The 18,345-nt window shown below is 43.1% G+C and overlaps 2 protein-coding genes across 2 annotated transcripts in view; both read right to left on the bottom strand.

Annotated features, from left to right (window-relative positions):
- Positions 1–1,740: 1,740 nt before the first annotated feature.
- LOC119516037 (NUT family member 2G-like) lies at positions 1,741–11,464 on the bottom strand. The gene is made up of 5 exons (XM_037812230.1): positions 11,352–11,464; positions 6,671–7,201; positions 4,924–5,052; positions 3,513–3,652; positions 1,741–1,748 (listed from the first exon to the last, which is right to left on the bottom strand). Exons 1-5 carry the CDS (start codon positions 11,462–11,464, stop codon positions 1,741–1,743), a joined length of 921 nt encoding a protein of 306 aa, XP_037668158.1.
- A 176-nt stretch (positions 11,465–11,640) lies between these two features.
- Positions 11,641–18,345, bottom strand: part of LOC119516035 (NUT family member 2G-like) — an 87,138-nt gene continuing 80,433 nt past the window's right edge. Inside the window, exon 6 of the mRNA XM_037812226.1 lies at positions 11,641–11,706. Within this exon, the coding sequence (XP_037668154.1) occupies positions 11,641–11,706 (66 nt within the window). The remainder of the gene's footprint in view (positions 11,707–18,345) is intronic.

Here is an 18,345-nt window from a genome sequence, read left to right as displayed (position 1 = left end):
AGGGGGACAACTGGGTATCTCAGCCCCTCTCCCCTTCCTCCCACTCTGTATCCATCCTGCACACAGAGGGCAGCCCAAGGCTTGCAATACAGCTCCAGCCATGTTTGGCTTTTCTAGAATCCAGTTGGTTTTACTTATGTTGGAAATAAAAAACTTTAGACTTGAATATACATCTTTACATGTATTCAAAGTAAGAATTTTAGTCATGAATTGGGAAGGGGAGAGAATAGCGGTTGTGGGATAATCCTTGAAAGATCCAAAAGGCTCCCAAGATGAGTCCTGTTGGCCACTGGAAATGGATCCATCCCCACCTAATTGGAGAAGACTCACACCTGCATAGAAATACACAAATGGACTTTGTATCCTCCCTGCCTAGGCCATGTTACATATAAACAATAACCTTTTGTCAGTTCTCATGATTAAGAAAGCTGACTACAATTAAAGATTTATTAACCTATCTGTGTCTTAATGATGCCGTCTCCCATGTTGAGGCAGAAATGCACAGAGCTGAATCCCCTTGAAACCAAGCTTGTGTGTCTCTGTTCAAACCACCCGCACAGCAATTGACCTGGGTGTGTTGAGGATCATTGAAGCCCTGATGTCTGCATCAGGAAAGCATGACACGAGAGGTGCTATCTCTAGGATCAGAGAAAATTAGCTAATATTGAAGAAATCTGAAAGGTAGAAGAGCAAAATTCCATCAGGAAATTGTTAAGAGACACAGATAATGCTGGGATACTCACAGATGACCACCCGCAATTGAGGCAGGGCATGTGAATAGGAGATGAGGAAAGGGGTCACTGGGGACTAGTCAGTTAAAAGGGAAAACATGAAAGTTAGTCTTTTCCCAGGAGCCTTCTGAAGGAAATGAGACAAATAGTAGAGGGGAGAACTAGGCCAGTCATCTCTGGATCCATAGAGTCCGGGTCCTTCCGTATCTTTTATTCACAGTCCCACAATCCAAGAGTAAATTGTTAAATATATATAAGACTGGGATGCCCCCACATGACCACCCACAACCAAGCCAGGTCATGTGAGAAGTGGACATGGACTTGTCAGCTATGAGGGAAAGCATGAAATTTAGTTTCTTCCCAGGAGCTGTCTGTAGGAAGTCACACTAAAGGTAGAGGGCAGAACGAGGGCAGTCATTTGTGGATCCATAGAGCCTGGAACCATCTGTATCTGTCCTTCACAGTCACACAATCCATCAAGTATCAATGAGAAGGGAATAGAGTATACAGAGTATTGCAGCACTGAGAGAATTTTTTCAACAGAACAACCTTAATTTTTATTTATATCACATTATTTATATGTTATACTATATTTATATTTTATATAAAAGTTGAAAATTTACTTTAGGACCCCAACATGGAGGGGTGGTTTGTGGAGAGTTTGGTCCCACTTATCCCTTCTGTTTAAATACGGCGCTGCTTCTTTCCATGAGACAGGGAAGGCTCACATCTTCTTTTTTGAGGCTTTGAGGACTGAACTGCACCAGGAGAGAAGGAGCACATGGAAAGATCCCATGGAAATATGCAATGTCGTGGAGCCAAGAGGAAGGCAAGGCTTTGGAGCTCCTCATCCTTTTCTCCACTGCAACTGGCTTCTGGCCAGGATGGTGCGCTTGCCGCCGATGATTCTTGCAGAATGTCCTCATACCTGCTTCCCATTGTAGGGCCACTGCCTCTTTGTTGTTGCTTAGGACAGGTGACTCGTTTAGTTAGAATATTAGCGGACTTTTCACTCCTCTGAGGGACAACAAGATTTTCAGGGAGGGCCATGCTGGTATCTGCTCTGCCATTCCGAGGTGTGCCTTCAATACTGATTTTATTCCCACGATGGTGGTTATGGTCATTTCTGATCTCTGGACCATTGGTAAAGTGTGTTGTGGGAGGAACTGTGTCCAATTTTGGTTTGTCAGGAGTTGGGGATGCTTCTGCACCCTCTCCATCTCTGAAGGCCAGGAGGCGTTTCTCAGCAAGCTGTGAGGAAGGAAAATGGACAAATTACCAACTCTGAAGAATTTCTCAGATTGGGTGGCTGAGTGATGGGGGAGATATTTGCACTTGGGTAGTGGGCAGGTAAGTTTGAAGTGCAGATAATATAGCTCATACTGCACATCTTACTGTACAATATTCTGAAACATCCTGTCCTTACCACTCCCTCCGAACACCTTTCCATGGTCTGATCCCCACTCATTCTCCACCTACACCCCACACATGCACTGCATTTCTCCAGAAGACTTGGCACCGAAGTTAACATAGGACCAGACAACACCACTGGAATTTATATTGTGAAATTCCCTGCAACTCTTTTTTACCTGAGTGGGAGTAAGTCCTTCCTCTTTTTGCAGCTCCTCTATTAGGGCAAGAAAATCTATATCTTCTCCTGGGGAAAGCAATTCTTGTAGGAACTTGGGGTTAATGACTGCCTCCACCTGTAAAAAGTAGCAAGAGGAAATGAACATCCTTGATGTTGACCAACCTGTCAGTTTGGGAGCCAAAAGCACAAGCCTTGATGTGACCCCACCATTTGTGATCTTTGCTTCTTTTGGACCATCAGGACCACCAGGTACACTTGTAGACACTCACACATGCACACACATAAGCTGACAAAGACACAAAACACTACACACAGCTCAGGAGATAAGGAACAAAATTAGGTTGCAACAGACTGGGGCAGAGGCAAATATTGTAGTTTGCTGACAATGCCAATACACTCCAATGTGCTGGACACCACACCTACAGAGCCAGCCTACCTTGGTAACAAAATCTTCCTCGGCACATAGCTTGTCAATGTATGCGAGGAGATCTGGGTCTGCATAAATCCCATCCTCTTCTTGCTGCTGCTCATGTTCTTCTGTGTCCCATTTGCCATCTGCCTCAGGGGCTGAGTCCAAAGACCCTACCAGCCCATCCATGATGTTAATATATTCTTTAACAGCTTCAGCTGGGATCTCCTTGGGTGCCTTCATCTTCTGTGTCTCCTGGTGTCTCTTTTGCCGCTGTCTCGGAAACTGTGCTTTGGGTCTTGCTTTCTTTGGAATGGACACTAAAGTTAGGGTTGAATATCAGGAAAAGAAATTAGCATGGATCTCCAGCTTTTAATCTTCCAAACATACTGGTTAGAGCCGTATCTTAGGGTGCATGTGAGAAGGTGCATATAGGAGACGATTTGAGATATTGAGGAACTTAGAGATACTCACCTAGAAAGGGAAGGTGGAAACTCTGATATTCTGAGATATTCTAAGATATTCCTTCATCCTCCCCCAATCTTAGAGCAAACTATATAAATGCATCCGTATGTGTCAGTCAACATGAAAGTGTAGTTATGGTAAATGAGAAAGTAGACCTGGTTTATGACAACAGGAAGCTGGTAACTTGGGGTCTCCTTGGGTTTTCTGCTTGCAGTACAATGCCATGTCTTGAAGGAAAAGTAACAGATGTGAGTCCTTTGGCCCTCCCTCTGCCCCCTTTGGCCATCATAATCTGTTGGAGTGTGTTGAGCCATACCTGGCTGCTGGCCTTCCACGTTGCCTTTTTGCACCAAGGGATGAAGCTTTGGAGGGTCTGTTCTTAATGGGCCCTGAGGACCAGTCATCTTCTGTAAGATCTCAATTTGTCCCTCTTCCTCAGTCTCAAACTCCTTGAATCTAGCATGGGAGAAAGGCACAAGCAATGCTTTAAGGAAGGCCCAGTCTCCTTGGGTGCCCAGAAAAAAGAGATCAGCATCATCAACACAGTATATGAAGTATATTCTGTGGGTCCTCAAGGTCCTGGATAAGTGCTGCTCCAAGAGGGGCTTTACTTCTTGTGGAAAAACAACAGTTCTGGGGAACCTCATGAGATCACTGCATCATATTTTCACCTACAGTACAATCCATCACACTTAGGAAGCATGTGAAGAAAATGAACCATCTTTTGCTTGGTAGATCCTCAAGGATGGATCTACAGGTTTTAATTGTTTCACTTTAGGCTCTGACACCTAGGACCCTGTGAAGTTATGCAATATTGGTATATGTTATTGCATTAAATCAGACCTGTGTAATATATGGCAGGGCCATACAGGTAGACCCTCACCTCCATGGCAGTGCTGTTCCTGCCTAGATATACACAGAAGAGCCCGCTGTCAGAAGGTAGGATTTGAGATGCTATAGAATTGTATAGAAACCAGAGAGCAGCACATGGAATTAAGAACCCTAGGCTGGGAATTTGATCCTTAGAACAGTAAGCCTAGCAAGGACAGGGGTGAAGAAATTCTTGGGAAGAAAGTAGAAAGAAACACTGGGGTTGGGGTTCAATTTCCAATGAGGTGTTTTCCATGTGTTTTTCCATTGCTTTGTGTTTTAGCCAAGGAGAAGCAGGCAGAAATTGCAGTGAGGGCTGAAACACCCAGGCACCGGATGCCCGAGACAGTGGCTTCTACTGATCAACCTCTTCCACACCTGCCTCATCTGTGATGACAGGGAACAATTTCTGGACACTGCATCATGTATAAAAGTGGACCCCAAATTCTATGCCCATAGCCTCCAGCTCCTTTACCACCAAGGTAAGCAGGAACCTGCCTAGTAGAGCATGTCACCCACTGCCCAGTCCCTACAACTTGTAGTTTAACCCCTTGGAATCTGCAGAAATTAACCCCAATCAACCCTAAGACCTTCATGAACAGGGCATCTGCAGACCCAAAATAAGAAAAGGGAGGAAAGGGAGAAGAGAACAATTCCTGTACTAAAGTTTAAGAGAGAAGGTACCGAAGGGGAGAGTTGTACCTCCAACATCCTGGGAATCTCCACCTTTTTGACGCCCCCTGCTCTGAGCATTCCCTCTAATGACCACCCACACTGCCTTACAACTGCCTACCTCACTTTCCTCCATCACACCCCACAATGCAGCCCCCTCAAAATAACAAGGATCTGGGACTCACTTTCTTGCCATCTCATAGTAGATCATCCGGTCAAAATTGCTTGTCCGCTGCCATTCCTGCACAGCTCTGTGAAGTCCCTCCTCCAGGCTCATGGTGGGCTCGCGCCGGGCCAGAGATCGAAGCACTGGGCTAAAATCCTCCATGTCAGTAACAGTCTATATGCACCTCCTCCTTCTCCTGCCCTGCCCCCAAATGTTATGTACTCTGCCATCTATCACTTCATGACTTCCTTCCAGTGTATAATCTGTGATTGTAAGTACTTTCACCTCAGAATACCCCTGACTGACCATTGGATATTAATACTAGGATCCATTTCTGAGAGACAGAAATCAAGGAAAGGAATTATTTTAGAATATCTGCCTCGCCCTTGTGTCTTCAGTGTCACTGTGGATACAATGACCCAGGAGAATACCTGTGAAACAGATTCCAAGCCGCATTCCCAAAGGTCCAAAGTTAAGAAGTTTAACCAACTTCCCACATGACCGTCAGGTGGAGGAATTTTTTGGGAAACGGCATTAGAGTGTGAAGAGCAGGATTACATATTCCAAAGCCAGTGGTGATTGGAGCTCTTTCCCACAAAGAGTGCTCTGAGCTGGCTCAAGAGAGAGATCATACTGCTGACTTCATTTGAGAGTCTGCTCCAAGGGGGATGACGGAATGTTTAAGAATTTGGGGAATCATTAATACTGTTCAAAACTGGAAATCTGCAGGACCCCCTTGAATAATTTATTGAGCCAGAGGATTTCTTTAGGAGTTCAACTACTTGGGAGCATGATGTAAATGAAAAAGAAGTGTCTTGTTTAGTTGATATATGCACTCTTGTAGTTGACACATAATTTTACTGTAGGACAACACAGAGTGGAGAGTGATGGCAGTCCTGGGTGTGAGAAGAGAAAACTACCATAATCACACATGTCTCTATCTCACATTCAATATACCCCATGGTCTTCCACTATATGGTTTATCATCCACTCCCACACTTTAACTGGGATATTTTGACTTTTGTGAGCCCTTTTGTTCTTAAAATGGAATGACACAATGACATAAGAAAATAATAAAAAGACTAGCTGTCATGTAATAAGCATCACATAAGTACTGCACACTTCCAAGTGCTTCATTCATTAGCTCATGTAACAATCTCAGCAATCCTCTGAATCCAGTGTAAAAGTCTCACAGATGATGTTACCTAGTGAGGTAACCTCTTCAGGTTTGCAAATTGGGTGAGGGGGACCAAGTATTTCACAACTGTACATGTTCTACCACCTCCTAGTTCTAATTGGAATTTTCCAGAAAATGAGGGTTGGGGAAACGTAAAGTACTTTGCCTGTTTCCTGCACTTCTCATCAATCCAGTGGATTTAACTAGACCTGGATGACACGTCGTTAAGTCTTGTGCTGGAAGGTAAAGTACAGTGGGAGGAGTGTGGGGTTTGTAGCCCGACACCTCAGTTCAAACCTCACTTTATCAAAGGAAACCTCTGATTTTTAGTCCCATGTAGGATGATTATTAGGATGGTACTGAGGTGTAGATTGGCTAGAAAACCAATAGAAGGTGGTAAGGATGAGTGGAGACAAGACACCTGGAAGTGAGCTATAACTGGGAATACATCTTCTCCCATCGCACCCCTTTGCACTCACGACCTTCCTTCCAGTGCTCCCTGATGCCCTAAAATCAATGGTCCATCCCCTAGCCCTCTTTATCAGAGTCCTCCAGGGCAGCCAATGTGTGCACAGGGGAAGGTACTCACATGAGGAAGCAGGAGAGAGCTTCAGCATCAGGACTCCAGTGAAAGTACCTCTGGGCTAGGGACTTGAAGCGCTGCCAACAGCGGAAGTTCTCATAAACGCTCCTGGGTTTGCAGGAGTCATCCAGCGAAGGTGTCGACTGGGCCGAGGCCACAGCTCCCTGCCCTGAGGCCCCCTGTGTCCTGGGCAAAGCATTCCCTGAATGAAGGTTGGGGGCCAGCGGGGTGACTGGTGGTGGAGCTTGAGGAGGAAAGCCTGGAGACCAGCCCCCATTACCAGGCTTAGTGCCCCTGAGAGTCATGGCAGGCATGATGGGCTGCAGAGCAGAGGGCCTCAAGTTCCCTGGAGGGGGATGATTAACACCCCCACAGAGGATCCCATTGGCACTTGAAATGTGGGGTGTCTGAGGAAGGATAACAGACTGAGTTTGAGGGGTCTCAGCTGGTCCTCCTTGTTTCCTGACTTGGAGAATGACTTTGTCAGCTCCAGGTGTACTGGTGACAGGGCCTCCATCTCCTGTCACCAACAGTGTTCTAGGGAAAGCAGGCAGCACCTGAGGGTTTCCAGGAGGAAGTGATGGATTGAAAATAGGGTGTGGGTAATGTCCCCTGATAGGTGGGTGTGGTGGACCAGGTATTGGTGTGGGGACTGGTTGTGTAATGAAATGATATAAGGAGGCTCCAGGATACATGGTCATGTCCGGTGTGAGCAGTGGAGATGCTGTGGAGACAAGGAAATGTGTGAATAGAATAGTTAAAAAAGGCTACAGTTTTGAGGCTATCAGGGGATCTCCTAAACTAATTGGGGAATCCCAGGTATGAACTTCTAAGTGAGCAGGCATGTGGACAGGGCATCTTGAAGGATAGCAGATGTCCTCCTAGAGATTTTAGATTACAGAATTCCTGCTGAGAGTTTTTCCATTGCAAGACTTGCTCCCCGGTCAAGAATCCCAGACCTCTGACTGCTAAGAAGAAAGGAGCCCATGTTCTCACTGGATCACAGCACCTAACTGAGGAAATCATTTCCAGATATCCAGCCAGTCTCAAGGGCTGATCCAGGACAAGGAACAGGTTTGACATGTGACGTTTGGATAAATGCCCCTCAAGTCACTCAAGAGCAGATAGGGAAGGTTCTCTAGAGTAACTTTTAGGTAGCGAAAGGGAAGTTATGAAGGAGGTAGATTCCCAAAGATTGTCTTACTCCTCTTCTCTTCAGTCTCCCTTTTCCTGATGCTCATTATAAATCATCTTTTGTCCTTTCTCAAAACTACAAAACAAGAAGAAATGAAGAAGAATCTTCACCCAAAGAGGATCTATTACCTCAGGAACCCCAAAGTTCATGCCCTCTACACATCCTTCCCAGCATATGCCTACAGTTGTAGGCCCCATCCACACCCTCATTACACAGGGCCAGGACCCCTACCCACTGCTCACACGTCCCTACCACCTGTCAGGAAATTCTCTTTCCAGAACAGTAGAGTCCAGTTTCCCCATGATTCTGTCGTGTAACAGCCAGCTGTGTTGGGAGACGGTAAGCGAGGGCCAATGAAAGGCATCGGGGGAGGGCTTCAGAGGTTAACATAGGAGCCTGTCTGTTTAAAACTGGCACCAAGTGATGGAAACTGACTGTTCCATCTAATTTGAGCTCAAATAGGAAAAGGAAATACCCTCACAACCAGGCTTGTGTCAGGTGTGATTTGGGGCTATGAAATCCAGAATACATTCCCGTTCACAGGTCCCTCCCTCAGACTGTGCTCAGTGAGAACAGGAACCTACAGCACAGGCAAAGTTAATCACAAAGCTGTGCTAGTGATGTTAATAATAATAACAACAATAGAGAAAATATACTTAATTCCTTGCTATTCTCCATTCTCTCTTCAAATAGAATCTGCCTTTCAAACTGTTCCATTGGAAAACCAACACTACACAGTTTCCAATCTGTGATCATGAAGTGTTCATGGAATATGAGCAACATCTTCCTTTCAACTGTAAAATGAAGGGCTGAGGGTTCACCATGAGGTTAGGAACGAGTTCAAGGGTGTTTGAAGATCTGAGATTCCACAATCTTAGAACAATTCAGAACAATTTAGGTAAGCCCAACCTCTGAAACTATTTGGCATTACTCCACTGCCCTGTCCAGGTTGAAGGAAAGAAAACATGTGTCAGGGGGGAAGTCAAAGATGTGTTTAGGCAGGAATGTGCTTAGAGACTCTGGGCTGTGGCAGGTAGATTAACTTCCAGTCTAGCTCACCCAGAGACTCTGTCACTGCAGATGTGGACACAGATGACTCCACTGAATCATTTTGTGCTTTAGACCATTGCTCCCCACTGCCCACACAAGACCTAGTTCACTTCAGTTCAGAACCTTGACATAAAATCATACAGCAATTTCCAAGTACCCTAACGAATTGACACAGGGTTTAGGCAAGCATCTCTGTTACCATACAACATAGCCACACTACTCACTGAACACTTGTTATGTGGCTTTTCTTCCTTCCAGAGAGCATCAATCCACCTTTTCCCAACCTTTCTCTATAGCCAATGTAGTTCTGCTCAGAAATCCAGGTCTACCTCTAAGGCCACCCCTTCCTCAACTGAAAGTCTCTGGTTTCCAGTCTGCCTCTAAGGTGTGGTCCTTGGTGGGAGTCCAGTGATCTCTCCTTCCTCTAATTCAGCTCAAATCTTGTCCCAATGGGCTGAGTCATATTTGAGTGCCCATAGGTTAGAAGGATGGCCGGATTCTGATAACACATCCCCATCCTACATTCCTACCTCCTTCTGATGTCACCACCACAGATGTGGTCACTGGCCACTGCTGTCTGGTAGCCTGCAGCTTGAGAAATGTTCAGGTTCAGGACCCAGAGAGTAACTTGCTTTCAGCAGATTCTCAGGAATCTGAGTTAAGGTTTGAAAATTTGAATCTCAACAGGGTGAGAATGTAGGACTGAAGACATTCTACAGTGGGGGAGGGGCAGAGGGCAGGTGGGCCTGAGGTGGGGGAGGGGAGGCATTCCATGACTGGCTCTGACACATGGGTAAAAAAACACGTTCCTTTCAAATTTTCATTGGACAACTCAATTGGTATGTTGTTCTTCAGTGCTATTTGTGGGTTCTTTGTCAGATTCACAGCAAAAGTCTTATCCCAAGTTCTTATTAATCAGCCTGGTTTCATGCCCCTCAACCCACCCTGCTCTGCAACTAGTGGTAGGTTGTTCACTTACATCAATGACAACACCACTTTTTTTACAAAAATTAGAACACATTATCTGATAAATGCATGTTGACTTATGGAGATAAGGTAACACAACTTTGGAAATTAGGATTGCTCAGCTGATCAAGCCCATTAGATTGCTGTATATTCATCAGTCTTGTTTCCCATAAATAGTGTCCATTATTTTAAGCTCTGCAGTGTCCACCATTGCTTGCCTGCACACTGTCATCTTGTTCTGGAATGTCGCACTACATCAGAGACTCCCATGCTTGTAGGTTTCCAGGAAAAATCATTGCTTTTTTCCTCATTTTATTTTCCTTTTGTTATGTTTTTAAATTTTATCTTCTAATGCTTTTAATTAATTTTTTAACAAGTAGCATTTTCATAGCTTAAAAGTCAAAGTTTGCAGAATGAAACATGCAGGAACAGGTTTTCCCCCTGCCCTTTCCACTGGCTACACCGTTCACCTCAGCAGAGGAAACCAAGGTCAGTTGCTTCTTTTTAATCTTTCTAGAGAGATTTCGTGCAAAGTAAATACAATGTAAGTTCCTTTCAAATAACATTTTCACTTTTATTTCTGGTTATGAAATTAGCATATGATCCTGTATTTTTTCATTATCAAGTTTCCTGAAATTACTGTACTCTTATTTCCATAAGATAGATTACTGAAAGGAATGGGTCTAATATTTCTGAAAACTTTAAATCATCCCTAGGAATAACATTGCCATATTTAGCAAAGTAATACACTTTCTCAACGACATTTGGAATTCAGTAAACAAGTAATATTTTGGCATGAGTATGCCCCAAACATTACTTGACCCTTGTATGCTAGGAAGATATTCATGTCTGCAGTTCAGAGTTAAGTGGTGGCTTCTATTTTGTCTGTCTCCCCTACCTAAGAGGTGTAACCTCTTAACCTCTGACTACTTACTCCATAAGGAAGAGCAGTGAATTAACAATAAAGAGATCTGAGTTTGAATCTTTGCTCCACGAACAAAATACACTATTTTCCCCTTTTCATTGAAAGAGAACACTTTAATAGAATGCATTATTAAGGCTTGATTTTTATTCTATTCCAGTCGTAAGAAATTCTACTCCAGGAACAAGGACCCAGGTAAGCCAGTAGTTTTCTGCAAAGGACATGAATAAGAACAAAATAAACATAGTCAAGGCGCACATAACTAATCCTTCCAGTCTGAGAACACTGCCTTGGAGCGGACCTCTTCTTAAAACGCTTCACCTAGGATCCTTTCTAAGTACAGGGAACTGCCCTGCATCCTTTTAAGTATAGAAATCGTGAGTGGTCTTATCCTATACACTCTTTTATGGAGGATAGGATGGCTGTGGAGGTTTCTGGAGAAGAGGAACCACCTGTTTAGCAAGAAGCCTCACAGCCTCTTCCTCGGGTTCCATTTCCCGCCTTTCCCGGAGGCCCCTCCCCAGGACCCTGTTCCCACAGGCCTGGCCCCGCACGCATGCGCGCCCTGGCGCACCCGCTCGTTAATGGCCGGGTTTCGGGCACGCGCCTCTTGTCCTCCAACCGCTCCAGCTGTCAGTTGGGAGCACGCGCATGAAGAGAAGCGCATGCGCGCAGCGTGATGGGTGCGTCGTTAACTGTCGTTGCGGGAGGGGGAATATTTGACCATTTTCCATCTACTCGTAACTGGTTTTATGTATCAGTTTTATAAAAAAATGAAGGTAATGGTTATTTAGACTCATGGCTTTTAATGTCACTGAGCTCACTGTTGCATGTGCTCTGCGATTATTTGTATCCGGTGTGTCTGTATCGGGGGTTGATCCCGAAGCTGCGCTCCTGCCCTCGGGTTCCCTGGGGGGAGCGTTTATACCTGGGAACGCGCAGACCCAGACCCAGCTGCATTTATTGATGATTGGGTTGTATAAAGTGTGTTCGGGAATTTAATAATGTATAGCAAACTTAAAAGTGTATCAAGTTTGCTTCTGTTAAATTCTCGGAGGAAAAAAATTGTTTTCTTCAGTATGTGAAAACCGTTATTCTGTTGAGGAAAGAGGTAAGGAACACCATGAAAAATTGAGTGAAATTCTAATGTATATGTTCATTGCTTCACTATACTACTTGTTAACATAAAAATATCAACCAATATTTGTAATGAACCCACTCATTTTTCAAGAATTTGAGTGTCTTTGTTTAAAAAAATGTAATCAAACACTTCTTGAAAGTGTGATGTCAAATTGTGGTGGGATTGCAAGCACAGATTGGCTATAATAGATGCAAGATTTGGGCAAAAATCAACAAAAGCATTATTATTCCAAGAAAAAGTATTGCATATTTGGTAAGTTCCTGTAAACTGTGTGCTATATCTCTATTATGGAAATTTATTGTGTGAGGCTGGGTGCAGTATTTGCAGAGAGTTGTTTTAGGCTGTTGAACGTTTTCCAACACACCTTTCCATATGTACCTGGGAGTCTTAACATGGTTTTGTTTTTTGTATTCTGGAGGAGTGGAGGTTCTGAGTGCAAGGGTGTGTTTGGAGTGTGAGGTCCATGTGTGTTCATTCTTGGGTTGTTAGGGGGTGAATGAGAGGGCATTTTGTGCCTGATTATGGGTGTGGGGGAGAGGAGGCTGGCTGTGTTCCTGGAAACGGGATATTCTATATGGGTATTTGTGGGCCTCTTGGGGATTGTAGAAATTCAGGGAGCATGAGCTGAATTGTGCTTGTACTTGGGATTGTGTTCCTATGAATTCAGATTTTGAGATGTATGTATGTATTTAATTGGTTGATGAGAATGTGATATGTGTATTCAAATGTGTGAATTGGTGGTGGCAGCATGCAGTATTTCAGATTAACTGGAGGTCATGAGAATGTTGTTTGAGTGTGGTTCAGTGTTTTTGGAGAGTTGAGATGCAATTAATGTATTTCAATGGGGTTGTTTATTTGTAATTTGAGGCTTTGGGAATTTTTTTTTTTTTTTTACATGTTGTGCATGCTTTCCCCATAAATCTTGGAGAATTTTTTGTGTTATTTGTGGGTTTGGCAGAAATATCTGCATATGCATATGAGCAGTGTTAAGCACTGTGTCTGTGTATATTAGTTTCTAGGGTCTATGTTTTTTGTTCATTTGGGAAACTTGGGGGTACTTGAGTTTGAATTTCATGGGGCATGTTGATTAGTGATGTATATTTTGGTGATTTTCAGGAATTGTATGTGTCCTTTGGTTTTTGAAGGTAGCTGTAAGACTGTTTTAAGTAGCTCGCAGGATGTTGTATATGTTCAGATGAAAAGATTGTGTGATTGTGGAGTTTGTTGAGTCTTATTCTGGAAGTTGCTGGAGTTATTTTTGTGAATCTTATCAAGTGTGGGGAATATGTATATACAGGTAGTGTGGGGTCATATAGGTATTTGAGAGTATAGGGTGTTTGTGCATATTTATAGCATGCTGGAGAATTGTGGGTATATTTGATGCATGTGTATATTGAGTGTATGTGTATTCAAGGGTCATGGCAGTTTGGATGTATGACTTCTAGGACTATGAATTTGAATTTATCAGTCGAGATTATTAGTTTTTATTCTTGGAAGTTATTCTGCATATACCTGTGTGTTTATATATGGAAGTAAATAACTTAGTTTGCCTGAGCTGCTATCACAAACTCCACACAAGGGATTGTCTTAAACAACAAACATTTATTGGTCTCTGGTTTGAAGGTAGAAGAAGTCCAAATCAAGGTATGGGCAAGGCTTGCTTTCTCATGAATATCTATAGTGCTCTGGTGTTGACGGCCAGCAATACTTGGACGTATTTCTGCCTTCTGTCACTTGCCCATGTCCTCTCCTTTCTAGCTTCTGTAACACCTGATTCTCTTTATAAAGATTGCAGCAATCTAATTAAAACACACCCTCATTCATTTGGCCACACAATAACTAAAAGTATCATGTTCAGGAGATCCTATTTACAATAGGTTCCCACTAATAACAGCATGTCTAATTTTGTGTACATAATTCAGTCTACCACGGGGGGTAATTGTATTTTATGTTTTCTAGGTATATGATGTGATTATATCTGAGAATTTGGGATGTAGGTTGGTTTGTGTAATTTGGGATTTGGAAGCAGTTTTGTTTGTACCTATATAGGATAGAATGAGATATTTCTTTGTGTCTTCAGTGTGTATGACTCATATGTGTGTATATCCAGAAGTGAGCGGATGAACTGTATATGTTTATCCATAGGATATAGCATGTAAAAAGTATTCACAGCCTTCTTTGGAAAATGCTATGGTTTCACATGTGTCTTTGGGAATGGTTTGGGGTTAGAGAGGTGGGGTTTTATTCTGGATATATGGGGATGATGTGTAATGCCTTGGCAGTGTATATGTTCAGGTATTGAAAATATTTGAGAGTGTATGTCTGTGTTTACTGTCTGTAGGGAGATCATGTTTGCATATTATCAATAGTGCAGAGATAGCTGGTGTTTGTATGTTTTGTGTGTATCTATCTGAGTGTTAGCTACATAATTATAATCATGGGTTGTGTATAAGTGTCTTCATAGGGAGTTTGTGTGTGTAATAAAGGGTTCACTGAATGTCTTTGCTTATTCTGGAACAAAATGCTTGAAGATTTTGGTACAGTTGTGTGTATATGTGTTTTCAGGTCCTTGTTTGTAATTGATGTCTATAGTTTGTTTGTACCTCTATATGCATTTGAGTTCATGGAGTTCGGGAAGTTCATCGAGTATGTCCTCTTTGATATATGATAGTTTCAGTATGTGTATTTGGAAACTACCAGTCTGTGTAGGTTGTGCATGTGTTCAGAAATTGTGAATATTGTACAGTTGTGGGATTGTGTGTAGGTCCATTAGGGGAACATATGAGATAAATGTTTGTTTACTTGGTGCTTTGAGAGCCTGTGTGTTTGTAGGGTGTTTAGTGTGTATATACCAGAAATGTGTTTGTTGCAAGTCTGTTTTTAGGCAGATTTGTAATTTTTTATGTATCTATAGTTGTATGACTTGCATGTGGGCATTCTAGATGGGTGGGTTTTGACTGTAAAAATTTAGGAATAATAGGTCATTTGACTATACTTAAGGTATGGGTACAATTGGGCATGTTTGTCTAGGATATATGAGAGTCTGTGTGTCTGGAGATATATAGGGAGGTTTTACTGGTGTAGTTAGGGTGGGAATTGAGGGTCCTACTTGGGGTACAACTCCATCCTGTATACATGATCCTATGAAAGGGGATCAAGTTCACTGGAGCTGGTTCATATTAGCAAGGTGTGGTGGTTTAGAGCTGTATGTACTCCAGAAAAATGTGTTCTTAATCAGTTCCCATTGTAATTAGTACCTTATGATGAGGATACTTCCAGTCGTGTGTCCCACCTCACCAGGATGTGTCCTAATCTTCTATGAATGGAATTCTTTATGAACAGAATGAAATTGAGACAGAAAGCCACAGGAAGCAAGAAGGTGAAATTCAGTGGATCCCATCCAGAATGTCCAATGCTTTAGGAGTAGAGACTCCCGACTTAGATGTTGGAGATTTTCTGCTCTTCCTCATGCAGATGGGTTCAGGGATGTCTGAATTTTAGCATGTTCCTTCTGCTTTCAGGTGGTACTGGCATCAGGGGACCCTAAATGGGTAGGGGTGATGGACAATGGCTATGCAGAGCAGAGCCTCCCAGTTGAGTTGTTCACATGGCAGCCAGCAGTCCTAAGGTAATGCAGCTTCCTGAGCAATAAATAAGATGGATCAAGTCTTCTCCCAGGCAAAGTCCTCTGAGAATCATCTGGGCAGCTACAGGTGCAATTACCTTGTCTTGGTCCTGACTAGTGGTCAAGAATAGTGTCCACCAAGGGTCCTGCTGTGGAAGGGATGCAGAGCCATCTGCCCCGCCCCACCCCCAACCTACTGTCTGCTCCCTGGGCCTAATATTGGGTAGCAAGCAGGTCAGTTGTGACACTAATTCTCAAGCAACCTACCTCCATGGAAACCTGAGCCTTCAGGAGTAGAGAGGACTTTTAGCTGTCAGTGAGGTGATATTGGAGGAATTGCAGAGTAGGCCTGGAAAATGATCGTTTGTGAAGGCTGGTGACACTGGGGAAGTCCAGATAAGAGGGGATTTGTCTCTGACTCTCCTGAACCAATGTGACATGGACTTTTTCTTATCTGAATGCTTAGGATGTTCTTAGCACTGGGAAGCTCATCTCAGCTTCATGGTTTTTTTTTATAGGATTCCTGATTCTTCTTTAGTTTCCCTGTTCCACATGGAGCTGGATCCCAGTAGAAGGTTCCAAATGATAGCAGAAATCTTCTGACCTCACACCTGCCTCCTGCCTCCCTGGGATCCACTCAAGGATTTCTTCCCTTACTCCTTTTGGTGAGTCTCCATTTTTCCTTTTATTCTTTATGATGTATCCTCCTGCCAACAAAAGGTACAGACATCCCGTTTTTGAAAACCCCAATGAATGCTTCCTTATGGTACAGAGGGATTCTTACAGCCTCCACTGCCCATTTCATATCCTTATCCCAACTTAAAGGCAGGATTTTATTCTACATAGTGTGTTTATTAGGAGAATGGTGCTCTGGATGCTTTTATGCGTTAATATTATATATTTTAATTTGAAATACATAGAAACTATACTCAGATTTTCTTCGGTATTTTTTAAAAATTTTCCATCTTTTTATTTTGTTTTTATTTGATAGGACATGTACCATGAGATTTAGGAGAGTGGACAGTAGTTTCTTGTATCTTTTCCAAGCTTTGAAAAGCTCCTTCCCAGGTGACATGAATGAAAATTGCTGGAATGCCTGATGTGATCTGAGCTGGTTGTTCAGTATAAATATTTTTTGGAGAGAATTTCATGGTTTTTGGAGAGGGCCCACCCTGAAGAATCAAGTCCCCTGGCATGGAGCAAGGTGGAGCGAGTCTGACTGTGCCCTGGATCTGCCCCTGCCAGTGAGGAGGATCGAGGTGTCGGAGCCCCAAGCATCACAGGGTCTGGGGATGGCAGGGCAGCTGTGTTGTTTCATTGGAGCCACGTTTGTTTTCATATCACTCCCCAGAAATAATCTCTAGTTTGTTTTTAGAATGAAAATCCACCCCTCTTTCGAAGTTTAACTTAAGCAGGAGGGAGGGAGGGCCCACACAGTCAGAGGCCAGTCTTCTTCAGGGTGTCATGTAAAAGGAGTCCTTGGGGTCATAGTAGGTTTTCCCTCAGGTCTGAGAATGGACATGGCAAATGTCAGCAGGCACGAAGTTGTTCCTGACTCAAAATTTTCACAGCTAGTGTGGCAATGAGAATCTGAAGTAGAATATAGATAATCAAGTCATTCAAACCACTAAAATTTACTGAGTTTCATATTTGTACAGAAATGGGCAAGTCACAGTAAGAGGTAAAACTTACAGCATCTATATATCTGAAAATGAGTTTATATCCAGAATATCTAAAGAATGTTTACAGCAGAATGATAACTTTAAAAAGCCAATAAAAATGGCTAAAAAATTTGTACAGAGACTACAAAAAGTATTTGTGATTGGGAAATATGCAGGTGAACAGATACTCAACATCACTATTGAGCAAGGAAGTGAAAATTGAAACCAAAATATGAAGCCAGTAAACATGTGATAAAATGGTGAAAATAAAAGACTGACCTTTCCAAGAGTTGAAGGAAATGGAGCAACTAGGATGTCTGTTCATGATCTGAGGGAGTGTGAAATGGTGCATTCAGTTTGGCTGTGCCTCATCAGTTTAACTGGCTTATCCCACATGCCCAGCCATCCCACTTTTAGATAATAAACTAAGAGAAATGCTAGTGAATAGTCAAACCCTCCCAAGTTTCCATCAGCTGATAAACAGATAAGCAAATTGTGGTATATTCACACAATGGACTACACTGTGCCATAAAACTATTCACACATGACCACCCGGGGGATCTCAAAATTTCATTCTCAGTGACAAAAGCCAGACCCCATGGCTATAGATATTGTAACCCTGTTTATATTACCTTCTGTAGTGAACATATCTACATTCATAGAAAGCAGATTCATGGTTCACTCAGGTCAGGGTGAGAGATGAAGGGATTGGTGCCTGGATGGTTTTGAAGCCAATTCTGGGTCATCCTCTTACTGGCCCTGTGACCTGGATGAGTTGTGCCTCACATGTGAAATGGGAATCACCTCTGTGTCACAGGCTAGTTATAACATTTATATCAATCTGCAGTGTGACCTGAACAAGTGCTCTTGGTAAAGATATTAAAGAAATAATAGATGTCATTGTCCCCACTGTTGTCCTTGTTTATGTTGCTGTCCAGAACAGGCTCAGGTTTTGTAAGGATGCAATAGTATCCAGTTTCCCTGAGGGCGTCTTTGAAGTTGGATACACCCTGCGAGGCCTCAAGTCACTGTGCTTTTCTACCTAGCAGGTGGCACCTGTCAGCCTAAAGCTCCATAGTAGTGTAAGGAGTTGTGGCCTCTGGGTGTTTTCCTTCAGGTTC

Source organism: Choloepus didactylus, chromosome 19, assembly GCF_015220235.1.
Source record: "Choloepus didactylus isolate mChoDid1 chromosome 19, mChoDid1.pri, whole genome shotgun sequence".
Classification (NCBI taxonomy): Eukaryota; Metazoa; Chordata; class Mammalia; order Pilosa; family Megalonychidae; genus Choloepus; species Choloepus didactylus.
Note: the sequence above shows the minus strand (reverse complement) of the source record. Positions and strands in the feature narration are given on the sequence as shown.